The sequence below is a fragment of the Microcaecilia unicolor genome, chromosome 6, assembly GCF_901765095.1.
Source record: "Microcaecilia unicolor chromosome 6, aMicUni1.1, whole genome shotgun sequence".
Taxonomy (NCBI): Eukaryota; Metazoa; Chordata; class Amphibia; order Gymnophiona; family Siphonopidae; genus Microcaecilia; species Microcaecilia unicolor.
Genome location: NC_044036.1, coordinates 141487693 through 141505503, shown reverse-complemented (window position 1 = coordinate 141505503; position 17811 = coordinate 141487693). Strand labels below are relative to the sequence as shown.

General features: G+C 45.5%; 1 protein-coding gene across 3 annotated transcripts in view; it reads right to left on the bottom strand.

Annotated features, from left to right (window-relative positions):
- Positions 1–670: 670 nt before the first annotated feature.
- LOC115472709 (interactor of HORMAD1 protein 1-like) overlaps positions 671–17811 on the bottom strand; it is a 45258-nt gene continuing 28117 nt past the window's right edge. For 2 of the 3 annotated variants that reach the window (XM_030207071.1, XM_030207072.1), the window contains exons 5-7: positions 14273–14321; positions 9644–9731; positions 671–941 (exon numbers count right to left, since the gene is read on the bottom strand). In XM_030207071.1, the coding sequence (XP_030062931.1) occupies positions 814–941; positions 9644–9731; positions 14273–14321 (265 nt within the window). In that variant the 3' untranslated portion in view covers positions 671–813. Of the gene's footprint in view, positions 942–2246; positions 2344–9643; positions 9732–14272; positions 14322–17811 lie in introns of those variants that run through there. The other variant, XM_030207073.1, reaches the window with a different exon arrangement.

The following is a 17811-nucleotide window of genomic DNA, read 5'->3' as shown; positions in this document are numbered from 1 at the left end:
CCCCCCCCCCCCCAAATCCCATCATATCCTATACCATTCCCCCTCCTAGCACCTATCTCCCTGGTGGGTAGTGGGGGTAAAGGAACAATCCTCTGATGATCCTGTCTCAGAAGCTCCCTTATAGAAGCAGGATAAAACTACTTGGTCAAAATAAAATATATCACTTCATCTGCAGTACAGTCTGGAAAGCTCGTAAATATCATCATCATCATTCTATTTGATAGTTTGCAAGTGGCTCAAGATAAAAATTATCACAACCCTGGGCAAGCATGGCTAACAGGACTGTAACACATTCAAACACACATTGTACAACCTTGTTCTAAGTGTGCAGAGATAGCTGTGAATACAGCTAGCATATTGCAACATAAGGAAATCTGTGGCTACTAAATTATTTTTAGCTTCCTTTGCTATCAGTGGTGTACCAGATGCACAACTAATGGAAAAAGTTAGAACAAATTTCCTTTTCCATTAAACTGCAATTTTATTTTTAACTTCAAACTAAACTTTGCTAAAACAGAACAAGTGTTTGATGGTGCTGCAATTTGTGAAACACTCCTCACATTTCTTATTAGATTGATTTTTGTCTACAATTCTTTCTTTAAAAAAAAATATCATTATTTATATTTTAGCAAACTCCCTTACAGCTGAGATTTCAGGAATGCTACGGTAATGTCACAATTCTTTCTTTTCAAGAACTCCCTTGCATTTGGTTTTTGAACCTAAAATAAAATTCTAAAACCAAGCGTGTGGCATTTTTATTCAACTGTATTTAAAATAAAGAAAAACAATTACACAAAGAAACAATAAAACAGATTATACTGCATTTTCTGTACTTACAGAAATAAGCCTGTTCTCCATTTCTAATAATGCCTGTTCCACAGAGCTTTTAGCAGTCACAGCACTCAGTATTGATCCATAATATGAATGACCATTTTCTTGAACTAAACAACAAAATCAAACATAGTAACATAGTAGATGACAGCAGATAAAGACCTGTATGGTCCTACCAGTCTACAACAAGATAACTCATGGCATAAAGAATGATGTGATATTATATTTATTTATTACATTTGTACCCCACATTTTCCCACCTATTTGCAGGCTCAATGTGGCTTACATAGTACCGTGAGGCGTGAGTCGCCTTCAATGAAGAACAAATACAAAGTGATGTTATTATCAAAGAGGTTCATGTGTTACAGACACATTAGGAGAATCGTAGAGAAGAAGAGTTATACAGTGTTCATTATGGGCTTTGGTTTCGTTGTGTTGCTGGGTTCAGGCAGTTAAGTTGGGTCAGTAGGGTATGCCTTTTCGAACAGGATGTATATATACACTTGATCTTCATTTGACTTTGCCATTTTCAGGGCACAGACCGTAGAAGTCTGCCTGGCACTGGCCTTGTTCTCCAACTACTGAAGTTGTCATTGAAGCCCCATTCCAGCCCATTCAAACCAGTCAAGCCACGATCAAGGCACAGACTGTAGAAGTCTGCCCAGCACTGGCTTTGCTCCCCAATTACTGATGTCATCTAATCATTGCTAGGTTTGTTTGGTTCCATGTCTTCTATATAGGATTCCATTGTGTTTATCCCATGCAATTATATCAATATTGTACAATAATGATTGCAAAATATACTGTATTCTGGAGATCACACTCTGTTATAGGAAACTCATGGTTTATCACTACCTCACAAACTTTGCATATACTGACTTTTGTAAGAGTGCATACTCAGGATCAGTGGCATAGCCAGATGTGCCAATTAGGGTGGGCGTGAGCCCAAAGTGGGTGAACATACACTAATTCCCCCCTGGCACTCCAAATTCAATAAATACCTGAGCTGGCGGGGATCCCTAAGCCCCACCAACTAAAAAGGTCCTGCTCTGGCAGTCCATAATAAGCCATATGGAAACAAATTGATTTGTTCCCATATGGGAACATTGGGCACTAATGGGTTAATAATACTTCTGAATGAAACAGCATAAACGTTAATGCGCACTTCATGCGGGAATAAAGGCTTACAACAAAACGCTAAAGTGGCGGTAAGCGCTCCCACGTTAGTATTTTTGCAGGTCTCACACACTAATGGAAAGTCAGCATGGGACCTACAAAAATATAAAAGAAAAAAAAAACACTATTCAACAGCAGCATTAGAAATGGGCTTAGCATATGGGAAAGTCCCGCATTACAATGCACTGTCCATTTTTTTATGTCCTTTACTAAAGGGCCCCAAAATATTTTAGGTTTTTTTTTAAAATTTCAGTGTATGCTATTTGCAAATCAGGCATCTTGAATAGGTGTTGAAATTCTGGATCTTTCTTCCACACTGAGGACATGGCTGGAACCCTAACAAAAGACAATCAGAACGAAATTCAAAGCGATTTAACAATGCAGAAGAAGCTCCTACCTGGTTAAGTTGCACAGCAGACCCAAGAGCAGCTATTGAGCGGCACTTAATTGGACAATGCTACTGAATATGTGCTCTGACCACTGTAGCATTTCCAGTTAATGCTGGGGCAGACCCGGCACAATCTAGAAGTTATCTAGGCACTGCCAATATTCAGTGCTATACCCACATTGCTAACCAGGCCTTAGCACCCATATAGCTAACCGGGCATGTTGACCTGCACAAAAGGCATTCCTATCACTTAATATTGGCAGTGCCTAGATAACTTCTAGATTGTCCCTGGTCTGCCCCAGCATTAACTAGAAATGCTACAGTGGTCAGAGCACATATTCAGTGACCCAGCCAGTGCTGGTGCCCAGGTAAGTGATGGCACTGAATATTCATGCCTAATTCTGACTGCTGTGAGCTGAATATCTGCCCCTTCCTAGCAAAATTCTTCTACCCCCCTTTTTTATAAATAGAAACAAGAAAAAACAATGTTAGAGATAACCGGAGATGTTGAGCATCTTCAAATAAGTGAGAGATTTTTTTTCACAACCATTTAGAACAGAAAAATCAAAGCTGAAGGAATTTTGGAGGTCAATACGCACAGGAAGGACCATGCATGATCAGAACTTTAAACTTGGTTTGGAGTTCTGGGAGAAGTTGCAGTTCTTTTCTGACACTTTTCCATGAAGTACCCATTAGTGTGTCTGACTCAGTCCTGCTTATAGATGGCAAATACCTATGTATGGAATATCTGATTTTCTATATAGCGAATGCTACATACCTGTAGAAGGTATTCTCCGAGGACAGCAGGCTGATTGTTCTCACTGATGGGTGACGTCCACGGCAGCCCCTCCAATCGGAAACTTCACTAGCAAAGTCCTTTGCTAGCCCTCGCGCGCCCGCGTGCACCGCGCATGCGCGGCCGTCTTCCCGCCCGAAACCGGCTCGAGCCGGCCAGTCCAGTATGTAGCAAGACAATACACTTCAAGGGAAGACACAACTCCAAAGGGGAGGCGGGCGGGTTTGTGAGAACAATCAGCCTGCTGTCCTCGGAGAATACCTTCTACAGGTATGTAGCATTCGCTTTCTCCGAGGACAAGCAGGCTGCTTGTTCTCACTGATGGGGTATCCCTAGCCCCCAGGCTCACTCAAAACAACAACATTGGTCAATTGGGCCTCGCAACGGCGAGGACATAACTGAGATTGACCTAAAAAATTACCAACTAACTGAGAGTGTAGCCTGGAACAGAACAAACAGGGCCCTCGGGGGGTGGAGTTGGATCCTAAAGCCCAAACAGGTTCTGAAGAACTGACTGCCCGAACCGACTGTCACGTCGGGTATCCTGCTGCAGGCAGTAATGAGATGTGAATGTGTGGACAGATGACCACGTCGCAGCTTTGCAAATTTCCTCCATGGTGGCTGACTTCAAGTGGGCTACCGACGCTGCCATGGCTCTAACATTATGAGCCGTGACATGACCCTCAAGAGCCAGCCCAGCCTGGGCGTAAGTGAAGGAAATGCAATCTGCTAGCCAATTGGATATGGTGCGTTTCCCTACAGCCACTCCCCTCTTGTTGGGATCAAAAGAAACAAACAATTGGGCGGACTGTCTGTGGGGCTGTGTCCGCTCCAGATAGAAGGCCAATGCTCTCTTGCAGTCCAATGTGTGCAGCTGACGTTCAGCAGGGCAGGAATGAGGACGGGGAAAGAATGTTGGCAAGACAATTGACTGGTTCAGATGGAACTCCGACACAACCTTTGGCAGAAACTTAGGGTGAGTGCGGAGGACTACTCTGTTGTGATGAAATTTGGTGTAAGGGGCCTGGGCTACCAGGGCCTGAAGCTCACTGACTCTACGAGCCGAGGTAACTGCCACCAAGAAAATGACCTTCCAGGTCAAGTACTTCGGATGGCAGGAATTCAGTGGCTCGAAAGGAGGTTTCATCAGCTGGGTGAAAACGACATTGAGATCCCATGACACTGTAGGAGGCTTGACAGGGGGCTTTGACAAAAGCAAACCTCTCATGAAGCGAACAACTAAAGGCTGTCCTGAGATCGGCTTACCTTCCACTTGGTAATGGTATGCACTGATTGCACTAAGGTGAACCTTACGGAGTTGGTCTTCAGACCAGACTCAGACAAGTGGAGAAGGTATTCAAGCAGGGTCTGTGTAGGACAAGAGCGAGGATCTAGGGCCTTGCTGTCACACCAGACGGCAAACCTCCTCCAATGAAAGAAGTAACTTCTCTTAGTGGAGTCTTTCCTGGAAGCAAGCAAGATGCGGGAGACACCCTCTGGCAGACCCAAAGAGGCAAAGTCTACGCCCTCAACATCCAGGCCGTGAGAGCCAGGGACTGGAGGTTGGGATGCAGAAGAGCCCCTTCGTCCTGCGTGATGAGGGTCGGAAAATACTCCAATCTCCACGGTTCTTCGGAGGATAACTCCAGAAGAAGAGGGAACCAGATCTGACGCGGCCAAAAGGGAGCAATCAGAATCATGGTGCCTCGGTCTTGCTTGAGTTTCAACAAAGTCTTCCCCACCAGAGGAATGGGAGGATAAGCATACAGCAGACCTTCCCCCCAATCCAGGAGGAAGGCATCCGACGCCAGTCTGCCGTGGGCCTGAAGCCTGGAACAGAACTGAGGGACCTTGTGGTTCACTTGAGATGCGAAGAGATCCACCAGGGGGGTGCCCCACGCCTGGAAGATCTGTCGCACCACACGGGAATTGAGCGACCACTCGTGAGGTTGCATAATCCTGCTCAACCTGTCGGCCAGACTGTTGTTTACGCCTGCCAGATATGTGGCTTGGAGCACCATGCCTTGACGGCGAGCCCAGAGCCACATGCTGACGGCTTCCTGACACAGGGGGCGAGATCCGGTGCCCCCCTGCTTGTTGACATAGTACATGGCAACCTGATTGTCTGTCTGAATTTGGATAATTTGGTGGGACAGCCGATCTCTGAAAGCCTTCAGAGCGTTCCAGATCGCTCGCAACTCCAGAAGATTGATCTGTAGATCGCTTTCTTGGAGGGACCACCTTCCTTGGGTGTGAAGCCCATCGACATGAGCTCCCCATCCCAGGAGAGACGCATCCGTGGTCAGCACTTTTTGAGGCTGAGGAATTTGGAAGGGACGTCCCAGAGTCAAATTGGAGCAAATCGTCCACCAATACAGGGATTCGAGAAAACTCGTGGACAGGTGGATCACGTCCTCTAGACCCCCGGCGGCCTGATACCACTGGGAGGCTAGGGTCCATTGAGCAGATCTCATGTGAAGGCGGGCCATGGGAGTCACATGAACTGTGGAAGCCATGTGGCCCAGCAATCTCAACATCTGCCGAGCTGTGATCTGCTGGGACGCTCGCACCCGCGAGACGAGGGACAACAAGTTGTTGGCCCTCGCCTCTGGGAGATAGGCGCGAGCCGTCCGAGAATCCAGCAGGGCTCCGATGAATTCGAGTTTCTGCACTGGGAGAAGATGGGACTTTGGGTAATTTATCACAAACCCCAGTAGCTCCAGGAGGCGAATAGTCATCTGCATGGACTGCAGGGCTCCTGCCTCGGATGTGTTCTTCACCAGCCAATCGTCGAGATATGGGAACACGTGCACCCCCAGCCTGCGAAGCGCCGCTGCTACCACAGCTAGGCACTTTGTGAACACCCTGGGCGCAGAGGCGAGCCCAAAGGGTAGCACACAGTACTGGAAGTGGCGTGCGCCCAGCTGAAATCGCAGATACTGTCTGTGAGCTGGCAGTATCGGGATGTGTGTGTAGGCATCCTTCAAGTCCAGAGAGCATAGCCAATCGTTTTGCTGAATCATGGGGAGAAGGGTGCCCAGGGAAAGCATCCTGAACTTTTCTTTTACGAGATATTTGTTCAGGGCCCTTAGGTCTAGGATGGGACGCATCCCCCCTGTTTTCTTTTCCACAAGGAAGTACCTGGAATAGAACCCCAGCCCTTCTTGCCCGGATGGCACGGGCTCGACCGCATTGGCGCTGAGAAGGGCGGAGAGTTCCTCTGCAAGTACCTGCTTGTGCTGGAAGCTGTAGGACTGAGCTCCCGGTGGACAATTTGGAGGTTGTGAGGCCAAATTGAGGGTGTATCCTTGCCGGACTATTTGGAGAACCCACTGATCGGAGGTTATGAGAGGCCACCTTTGGTGAAAAGCTTTCAACCTCCCTCCGACAGGCAGGTCGCCCGGCACTGACACTTGGATGTCGGCTATGCTCTGCTGGAGCCAGTCAAAAGCTCGCCCCTTGCTTTTGCTGGGGAGCCGCGGGGCCTTGCTGATTCGCACGCTGCTGACGAGAGCGAGCGCGCTGGGGCTTAGCCTGGGCCGCAGGCTGTCGGGAAGGAGGATTGTACCTACGCTTGCCAGAAGTATAGGGAACAGTCTTCCTTCCCCCGAAAAATCGTCTACCTGTAGAGGTAGAAGCTGAAGGCTGCCGGCGGGCGAACTTGTCGAATGCGGTGTCCCGCTGGTGGAGAGACTCTACCACCTGCTCGACTTTTTCGCCAAAAATGTTATCCGCACGGCAAGGCGAGTCCGCAATCCGCTGCTGGATTCTATTCTCCAGGTCGGCGGCACGCAGCCATGAGAGCCTGCGCATCACCACACCTTGAGCAGCGGCCCTGGACGCAACATCAAAAGTGTCATAAACTCCTCTGGCCAGGAATTTTCTGCACGCCTTCAGCTGCCTGACCACCTCCTGAAAAGGCTTGGCTTGCTCAGGGGGAAGAGCATCAACCAAGCCCGCCAACTGCCGCACATTATTCCGCATGTGTATGCTCGTGTAGAGCTGGTAAGACTGGATCTTGGACACGAGCATAGAGGAATGGTAGGCCTTCCTCCCAAAGGAGTCTAAGGTTCTAGCGTCCTTGCCCGGGGGCGCCGAAGCATGTTCCCTAGAACTCTTAGCCTTCTTTAGGGCCAAATCCACAACTCCAGAGTCATGAGGCAACTGAGTGCGCATCAGCTCTGGGTCCCCATGGATCCGGTACTGGGACTCGATCTTCTTGGGAATGTGGGGATTAGTTAATGGCTTGGTCCAGTTCGCAAGCAATGTCTTCTTCAGGACATGGTGCAAGGGAACAGTGGACGCTTCCTTAGGTGGAGAAGGATAGTCCAGGAGCTCAAACATTTCAGCCCTGGGCTCGTCCTCCACAACCACCGGGAAGGGGATGGCCGTAGACATCTCCCGGACAAAGGAGGCAAAAGACAGACTCTCGGGAGGAGAAAGCTGTCTCTCAGGAGAGGGAGTGGGATCAGACGGAAGACCCTCAGACTCCTCGTCAGAGAAATATCTGGGATCTTCCTCTTCCTCCCACGAGGCCTCACCCTCGGTGTCAGACACAAGTTCACGGACCTGTGTCTGCAACCTCGCCCTGCTCGACTCCGTGGAACCCCGTCCACGATGGGGGCGTCGAGAGGTAGACTCCCTCGCCCGCATCGGCGAAGCTCCCTCCGCCGACGTAGTCGGGGAGCCTTCCTGGGAGGTGGCCGCGGTCGGTACCGCACGCGGTACCGACGTCGGGGACCTCAACCTGGGCGATGGGCCAGCCGGCGCCACGCTCGACGGTACCGGTGGCGCAAGCACCGCCGGTACCGGAGGGGTAGGGCGCAACAGCTCTCCCAGAATCTCTGGGAGAACGGCCCGGAGGCTCTCGTTTAGAGCGGCTGCAGAGAAAGGCTGAGAGGTCGATGCAGGCGTCGACGTCAGTACCTGTTCCGGGCGTGGAGGCTGTTCCGGGCTGTCCAGAGCGGAGCGCATCGACACCTCCTGAACAGAGGGTGAGCGGTCCTCTCGGTGCCGATGCCTGCTGGGTGCCGAATCCCTCGGCGACCCAGAGCTCTCGGTGCCGACACGGGGAGGAGACCGGTGTCGATGCTTCTTCGATTTCTTCCGAAGCATGTCACCGGAGCTCCCCGGCACCGACGAGGAGGACGTCGAATCCATCCGTCGCTTCCTCGGGGCCGAGACTGAAGAAGGTCGATCTCGGGGGGGCTGTACCGCAGGAGCCCTCAGGGTAGGCGGAGACCCACCCGAGGGCTCACCGCCACCAGCAGGGGAATGGACAGCCCTCACCTGCACTCCACCCGATGCACCACCGTCCGACGACATCAGCAGACGAGGTCCTGGTACCACCGACGTCGATGCAGCTATCCGATGTCTCGGCGCCGATGCAGAGGCCCGATGCCTCGATGCACTCGGTCATGGGCGGAAAAATCACGCCGGCGAAATCAAAAGCCGAAATGGCGAAATTTGAAGCACCAAATTTAGAGGGAGAAAAAATCTCGACCGAGGCCGAAAAGAGGCCTACCCCGACGACGAAAGAAAACTTACCGGGGCAAAAAAGCTGGAAGTACGGGGAGATTTACACGAAACCCGGCGGGGGGTTTCCGGAGCACTTCCCGACTAGGACAAAGCTTTCCCGAAGGAAAAAACACGTTCAAACAATTGGACGCGCGAGGTCGACTTTCCGGGGCTCGACACGGCGAAAACACGACCGTACCGAGTGCGGACAAAAGAAGACTGGCCGGCTCGAGCCGGTTTCGGGCGGGAAGACGGCCGCGCATGCGCGGTGCGCGCGGGCGCGCGAGGGCTAGCAAAGGACTTTGCTAGTGAAGTTTCCGATTGGAGGGGCTGCCGTGGACGTCACCCATCAGTGAGAACAAGCAGCCTGCTTGTCCTCGGAGAATAATGCTTACGCTTCCAAGAGTCACATGTCTATTATTATTAGCAAACTAGCATTTTCTGTCCACACAGTGCTCTGCATGACCTTTTATGCTGGGAGAGAAGTTTATAAACTTGTGGTAAATAACTAAATAAATAAAATATGAAATTGAAAGAGAATATACTCAGAAGGGGGAAATTGACAGACTGATTTCTACAGTTACTATCTGCCACAATACTTGCTTAGGTGGTCTATATTCAAATGCCACAGTCAATGCTGATCGTAGCATTTAATGTATATTCAGTACCTCTAGCCATAGTTATACAAATAAATGTTGATAGCTTTTTTGCTGGGTTAAATTTATAAACATAGAGCTATCTGTAGTCTTAGTACCAGGGCAGATCATGGTGTTCCACCTGTCTGTGGTCCGTAAGAATTTTCAGCACTATCCGTAAAGTGCTACTGAAAAATTACAGATAGAGGGTTTACATGTTTAGTGGCAGTTGCTTTTAAAGATTATAAGCTTTCAGTGCCCTCTAGTGGCGAATACATAATTCTTAATGATTATACTTACATGTTTTGGAAATATTTTCCAAGCCATCCAAAACAGATTTATTTCTTGAATTTTCATTTTCCTCAAACTGATTGAAGGATGTGTGCAACTGAAGAATCCAAGAAGAAAAGTCAGACAGCAGTTGGAGTCTATGGCATTCTAACAGGAAGTAAACTAAGGGGACTAGATGGACCTTAGAGTTATTTAGCATCTAGGGCTTGCTGTTAAGGTGTATTTATTAATTTATTTCATTTTGTGCCTCTGGAAAAAATGCTACACTCTGTTTCCATGTTTCATATATAAAGAATGTGATTTAATTTATTTTTCTTGCAATTTGTTCTTGTATTGTTTAGCTTTTAAAAATAAACAAACAGCATACCAAAAGACTGATGACATAAACTGATATATGAATCAACATAAGCAAACAAACAAAATGCACTAAAGTTGCTACAGAAAAGGGACCGATCAGTCAGCACTTCACAATTTAGTATGGAAGACTGGAAGACCAAAGGAAAGATTTGTTCTTACCTATAATTTCCTTTCCTTGCTAGACCAGTCCAGACAAATGGGCTATATCAGGACTTCTTAAACTGGCTGGAAGTACACAGGCACTGGTGGGGTCACAAGGAATGCTACAACTGTGACCATGGGGTTGTGTATGAAAAAAAATTGGTACGCTCTAGGTTACGTCCTCCCACCAGTAGATGGAAGCACAGAATGCTAACTTCTAACTTTTATCCATAAACATTGTTTTTAGACCAAAATTCAACCTACAAGAGACTTCATTCTGTGCACTTTGTCCACTAACCTTCTGAGACAAAGCATCCAGGTTAGTTTCGTCATATCACTTATTACTCTACCTCTCATAGTTGTTCCTCATGTTCACCCTCTGCTATTTACCAAATTTTGGAATTTACGATAAAAACCTCTTCTTTGTTCACCATTTTATTATTTGTACTTGTTTCACTATATTTGTACTGTCACGAGTAAGAGTTGATTTTTAATGTCAAATTTAATATATTTATATTTACATGTTTGCATATACATCTTTTATATTTTATTTTCTATATAGACTCCTGAGAAAGGCACGTGTAGTGCAAAAGACTAAAATACAAAACAACCCACTCATCCAACTTCTCCTACATAAGTGCCCAACTATGGAACAGACTCCCAAGTACAGTGAGAACAATCCAGGACCACCTAAATTTCAGAAAATCACTCAAGACTCACCTATTCAAAAAAGCCTATTCCAATGATCCAACATAAAACCCCAACACCCAGCGACACAACATAACTAATGATCATACTGGACAATCTAATCTTCACCTCTTTTGACCCCATGATACTTGATCCAAACCCACCTCTTCTATTCACAACATAACTTTGTATCTGTTACCAACCGAACGGCAACAGCCTATATGGTACCATGTAAGCCACATTGAGCCTGCAAATAGGTGGGAAAATGTGGGGTACAAATGTAACAAATAAATAAATAACTTGTAGAGTCTTCTTTAAATAAAGCCATACTCTATACTCTATACATTGGATGCGTTGGGCCTGCTTCTTGAAAAGCCTGGTTCTGTTCTGTACCTAGTAGATAATTCCGTGATGACACACCAGCCCTGGAACCTGCGAGTATATTATTGAGAAACCAGATCTACTGTACTAGAAGAAAACTATACATCAAGATTATGAAACACCTAGATTATAGCATTATATACCAGTACACGTTAAAGTGTAATAATATCCTCACCATGTAGTGCTATAAAGCAGCTCCATATAACAACTCCAGCCATCTAGAACAGCAATATAGGGTAGCTCAACAGAACCACAATACAGCAGTAACAGAGCAGTAAATTGCAATAGAGCAGCAACTGTGCAGCTATAGAATAGGCATAGCAAAGCTAAAGAGCCACAACAGAGCTGCAAAAGTGCCACAATAGCATTGCCACCAAGCAGTCAAAAGGCAGTGATAGACCAACAAAAACTCAGCCATCGAGTATCAACGGGCAACAATACAGGTACAAGAAAGATCCTCCCAGCTCTGGAAGACATGGGAAATTCTTTTCCCTGAATCATCTCTAGAAGGAACCAGGGAAGTCCTCTTTGATAGTAGATGACACCAAGAAGATGTTCCAACTGATTGATTGGGCCGGCATGCAACTTGTTTTCCTATGCCAATTTTTATTTATTTATTTATTGTCTTGCTTTCCTTTATCTCTTTGTTTTTAAAGTCTTTGTTATCTTTCCTGTTGAATAATGGAATTCCTTTCCTCTTTCTTTTATAGACTGTACACCGCTTAGCTCTGCCTTTAGCAATTTCTTAATAAACTATAAACCACAGTCTTCCCAGGAGGGTCCTGGACCGGTCTAGCAGAAGACAGGAAAGGTAAGAACAAATTTCACCTTGTTTATCATCCTGCTAGACCAGTCCTGACAAACAGGATGTGCCAAAGTTTATAGGGCCTCAGGTGGAAGACATCGTTTTGAGTACCTACTCCAGGAGAGGGGCGGGGGGGGGGGGGGGGGGGTGACAGCTGCCTGCTATGATGCTCCAAAATGAAGCATCTATGGTTAAGGGACCACAAACACTACTCTCTAGGGTTTCACTAAACTGTATGATTTCCTTACCACCCCAGTCCTCAATAACCATCCCTGAATTGCCCTGCCACTGTTCGCTGAACTGAACAACAATAATGAGATGATTAAGGGGAGACCAGCTGCTAGGAACTTGAAGGATATTAGATGCAACCTCAAGTGTCAAACACCACCAGTGGAACCACTGACCACTAGATCATGGCAACAAGCAAGGGATAAGACATCTGGCCTATGGAAAATGTTACCAAGGCTGTTGTATAGGCCACAGACTGACTCAAGTTGAAGGTCTTGCCCAATGGAGCACTCTAGGTAGGGCCACTGTCACAACAGGAAACAAGGACCTTAAAGCTGAAAACCTCATCAAGCAAGAGGAGATTTTGTCAGAACAGCCACCTCCCGCAGTGGCCTTATTGGACCAAATTGCAACCAGGGCAAGCAAGTGGGGGGATCCCTCCAAGCCAGGCATTTACCAGCAGAAAGCCCAAAGACTGCTGCCCAACTTGGTTTCACCAAGTCAAGGTCCTTAATTTGTGGTTTGGGGATCACAGGAGGTATCTGGTCCATGGACTGATCCCTTAGAGCTCTTTCATTTGCCAAAGAACTCAACCATGTGCAGAATCTATACACTATTATGCCCTTGGGAGTCGGGCTGCCCATGAAGAAAATCCTGCCACACCAGTCCATCTGCTCCATCTGCACCATCTGCTGGAGGCACAGAAATACTGCCAGGTTCCAGGGCTGTGCCACTCCTTGTACCGGTGATATCACTATGGAATTGTCAGTTTTCTCTGCTTCCATCTACATGGTACATAGGCGCCGACTCCGTGGGTGCTCAAGCACCCATTTGTCTGCACTGGTCTAACAACACTTTAGGATATTTGTTCCTCAGTCTAAATGGCAAAGGTGGTCAGGCAGCACTTACTGTGCCATTGCACAACACTTTTTCTGGAACACTACACTCTGCAGCTCCTCAGTACCTCTCCACTCTCATCTCTCCCTACATTCCTCCCCAGAAACTCCGTTCACTGGATAAATCTCTCTTATCTGCACCCTTCTCCTCCACTGCTAACTCCAGACTCCGTTCCTTTTATCTTGCTGCACCATATGCCTGGAATAGACTTCCTGAGTCGGTACGTCAAACTCCATCTCTGGCCGTCTTCAAATCTAAGCTAAAAGGGACTGTCTCTTCATGTTCAAGTGTACAGCACTGTGTACGTCTAGTAGCGCTTTAGAAATGATAAGTAGTAGTAGTAGTAGAAGACCATCACTGTTTCATTAGATGCACAGAGCAAATTTCCAGCCATCCCACAGTATGAGTCTGATCTGCCAAAGTTTGATATTACAGATAAAAATTCATGTGCATTATGAACAGAAGATGTATCAACATGATGCAAGGAATAAAAAAAAAATATATTGTTAAATATAAAATCAGAGAGTGAGAACGTACAAGAGAAAGGAAACTGAAACAGAGCACATGAAGTCATCTATCCCATTCACGTTTTCTAGAAGGATATGTTATATCTAAACCAACTGACAAATGTTTGTTTAATCTACTCTGAAAAACCTACTTTTTATGAAAGCATACACTAATGGAATTAGCACATGCTAAATTGCTCATAGTTATAAAATGGATTTCTTCAGTGCATGCTAAGCTTTTGTAAAAGGGCCACTTAGTAATATGTTATATTAAGTAACACTACAGTTACAAAGCTTTACGTTTTATTTAACCAAAATTTCTCCTGCTGCAATTTAAGACCTACACCACATGTTCTATCTATGGTGTAAATGGTAAACAACTGTTCATCAGTGTATTTATAATCCCAGTTTACCAGATGAAATTAACCAAGCTCCTTCAGATCTGCACCATAAATTATATCATACAGATCTCATAATGTCTGTTGAACTCTCTACAAAATCATCATATCCATCTTGAAGCGTGGGGCCCAAACTGAACAAAAGGCTCCAGAAAAGGCATTATCTATGTTTACTACATGGTTTTCTGTATTTACACTACTCCTTTAGAACTTGTTAATAAGTAATACATCTACTTACCCTTTGAATGCCTTCTTGAATGTGGCAAATCAAACTGCTTAAAATTTCACTTTAATTAAAAAAGAAAACAAAACATATCAATTTTGGAAAGAAGACAGGTTGGATGTTTTGTGCTTTTTTGTGTGTGTGAAACCCAATTGTGTAAAGTAACTTTAGTGCACCAACTTGTTACAGCTTGATTCACTGAGGTTTTCCCCATTCTGCATCTATGGGAACCAGGCCCTTAATTTTACATAAGTCCACAAGACTGGAAGAAGAACCAAGAATAAATATAATCAAACAATTAAATACTAGAAGACATGCATGAAACAAAAATCTAGTTAAGTTAGATTAAAGAAAGGGTGATCAGGATCCCTTAATTCTCTGGCAAATTGAACCTGCTAGGCACAAAAGATTATGACCTTAAACTAACTTTTAACAAAAGACCCAGAAGCATATGCAGCATCATCAATTATAACCAAGCACATGATATAGGCGCCGACTCCGTGGGTGCTGTGGGTGCTAAAGTACCCCCAATAATTGAGGCAGTGGCGTGGGCATAAAGAGCCTGTCCCTCCTGCTCCCTGCACCATCCCGCTCCCTGCCCTACACCACTGTCCTTCAATGTTCCGGGCCGCCGGCAGTGTCAGTGCAGTAAGCACACTGCCTTCGGCGGCCCGGAAGCTTTCCCTCTGTTACAATTTCCTGTCCCGCATAGGCGGGATGCTGCATCAGAGGGAGAGCTTCCGGAGCCGCCGAAGGCAGTGTGCTTACTGCACTGACACTGCCGGCGGCCCGGAACATTGACGAAGCGAGTCAGCACAGAACAGAGCCAGATGACGTAAAAAACCTGAAGGTAACTACTTTTTCCTCTCCTCCGTGCTGCTGTCGTCTAAGTTTGTTTTCAGCCAAAAAGCACTTGTTTATTTAAAGTAAGCTTCAGCACTCTGAAAGAAGAAAGGAGGTATACTTTGAAGTATTTCACAAGAAGCAGATACTGTCGGAGAGAAGCCTGACTTTAGTGAGAGGACTAAAATAGTGGATCAGGGCCCTTGAGGGAAGTACAATAGATCACCTGACAGAACACTATATTAAGGCTCTTAATATTGCTCCTTACAGATTAGTAAAGAAGGTGCATGGTACTGAAGTAGAACAAAGTTGTACATTAATCTTTGTACATTACCAATTGTATCTGACATCCTGGAATGACTATGTCTTACCAAAACTATGTATGCTAGTAGCGCTTTAGAAATGTTAAGTAGTAGTAGTAAGCCACTTTGAGCCTGCAAATAGGTGGGAAAATGTGGGATACAAATGCAATAAATAATAAACTAGATGATCTGAATGGCAGGATGCAGAAAATGGTAGTACATGATGACAAAATGACCAGTATCCAGGGCTGGCTTTAAGGTAGGGTGGACAGAGGTTGTCTCTGGGAGCCCTAGGTGCATGTGTGCTTAGCTTGCTGTATGCTTCTAGAGGGGGCAGGGGAGACGGTTGTGCCACTTACTCCAGACCTGGCTCTGCCAGTAGTAGATGCTCAGAATATCCAGGGATAGGAAATTAAACCAAAACTGTGACAATTAAGAATGTTTAAGACACAGTGTTATGAGAAGAGCAGATAGAGATACCAAGAGGAAGACAAAATGGAGATGGTGTGATGGTTTGCTTAGCTTGGTAGAACTTTAGAGTGTAAAAGAATAAATGTAAGCTAGTGCACAGTATGGTAATATCCATAGGAGCTGATTCTGTGGGTTCTGTAGGTGCTTGAGCGCACCCAATATTTAAAAAATTCCTTGTATGTATCCAGGGAAGGGTTATTTCCACTGGGCTTAGCACCCCCAATAATTTTGAAAAGTTGGCTCCTATGCACATGGAAATTCTGAACAGACAAGGCCTGTAGCTTCAAAACATCTGGAGATTGAAATGCAGAAGATTTATCTAGTTAACTTGGGAAGTTAACATGATAAACCTTTCACTTAAATTTAGAGCCACTGAATATTCGATGTCTGGCCAAGAATTATTAATATTTGGATAAGTGAAGAAAGTGTAACCTGCATAGAGCAGCAGACACAACCAAACTGGCTATTTTGGTCTTTATCTGCCATCAACTACCATGTTACTAGGGCGCTCATTTTCAAAGCAGATGGACGCGTCAAAATGCCAAAAAAGTCCATTTGCTAAAAACATCCAAATTCCAATTTTAGAAAACCAGAACTTGGATGTTTCACACTGCAGTTTGTCCAAATAGTAAGGGGGCATGTTGTGGGTGGGTTTTTGGTGGGTCAGAGAGTGACCAAAAGTAGGACATTCAACAGCGATTTTGAAATGGGAATAAACATCCATGACTAAAAAGAAGGACATTTTTATCTAGACCTGTTTCAGTTACGTCCAGCTTACAAAAAGGTGCTGTGAGTGAGCAGCTGACCACTGGACGGATTAAGGCACGACTCCTCCTTAATCTCCTAGTAGTTGATGTCCCCCCTCCCCTGAAAGTGAAACTGGAAAGAAAAACCAGGCTCTATGTCAGCTGCAGGTATTATAATCTTTCTGAATAAAAAAGCAGGTCAGAGGAGTAGCCTAGTGATTAGTACAGTGGACTGTAAACCAAAGGACACAGGTTCAATTCCCACTGTAACTCTATTAATTTTTATTTTTTTTCCTGGAGCTCCCTCCAGGAACAGAAAAATGCCTACTGTACCAGAATGTACACCAAGTTCAATAGCCTTCAGCTTGCAGGTGTCTTATATCTTTAGGTAGGGTAAGTATTTTTCTGTTCCTGGAGGGATCATATTTACAAAAAAAAAAAAGAAGAAGAAGAAGATATGAACCTGTGTACCTTGGTTACAGTTCACTGCACTAACCACTAGACTTCTCTGTTCTGCAAGGATATCTGTGTAGCCATTTTCACAACAATGCTGCCTGACAGACCTTCCTGTTCCGTATTTTTCCCATTTATAATTTAAATGTTTCAGTTTATAAACTGGTTGTTCAGGATGGATGTCTCCAGCGTAAGTGTTGGAATAATGTATTGTGTTTTACATGCATTGTCTGTCAGCAATGTTTCTTTTCTTTCTCTGTGATTACTCTGTGACCTCTGATGTGAATTGCCTAGAGAGGTCACACCCATGCAACTTCCTGTGGGGGTTAGGCACAGCACATGGAGCTCATGATCTCTCCTAAGCTGAGGATCTATGGTGGTGTGAGCATCCATTACCATCTAAGCACATGGAAAGAGCTGATAATCCAAATGTATAGTATTATGTATATATAAGCCTGTCTGAATATAATCTAACTACAAACTGTGAGTAAACAGATGTTTTGTTACTTCAACTTTAAAGTGACTCAGCAGTGAATTATTCTGGGGAGTATGAGAGAGAGATGAAGAAAAGAAATTAACATTTCTAAAGCTGAAGCTGTGTGTATAAAATCTGCTAATTATTTACTACAAATAATCCAACAAAGGGTTATGGGCCCAGCCCAGGAATTGAAAAAGGAAGAAGAGAAATATTACCAGGCAGTGAAAAAGCCAAATTTTTTCTCTTAAGTTTTAAAAGAAA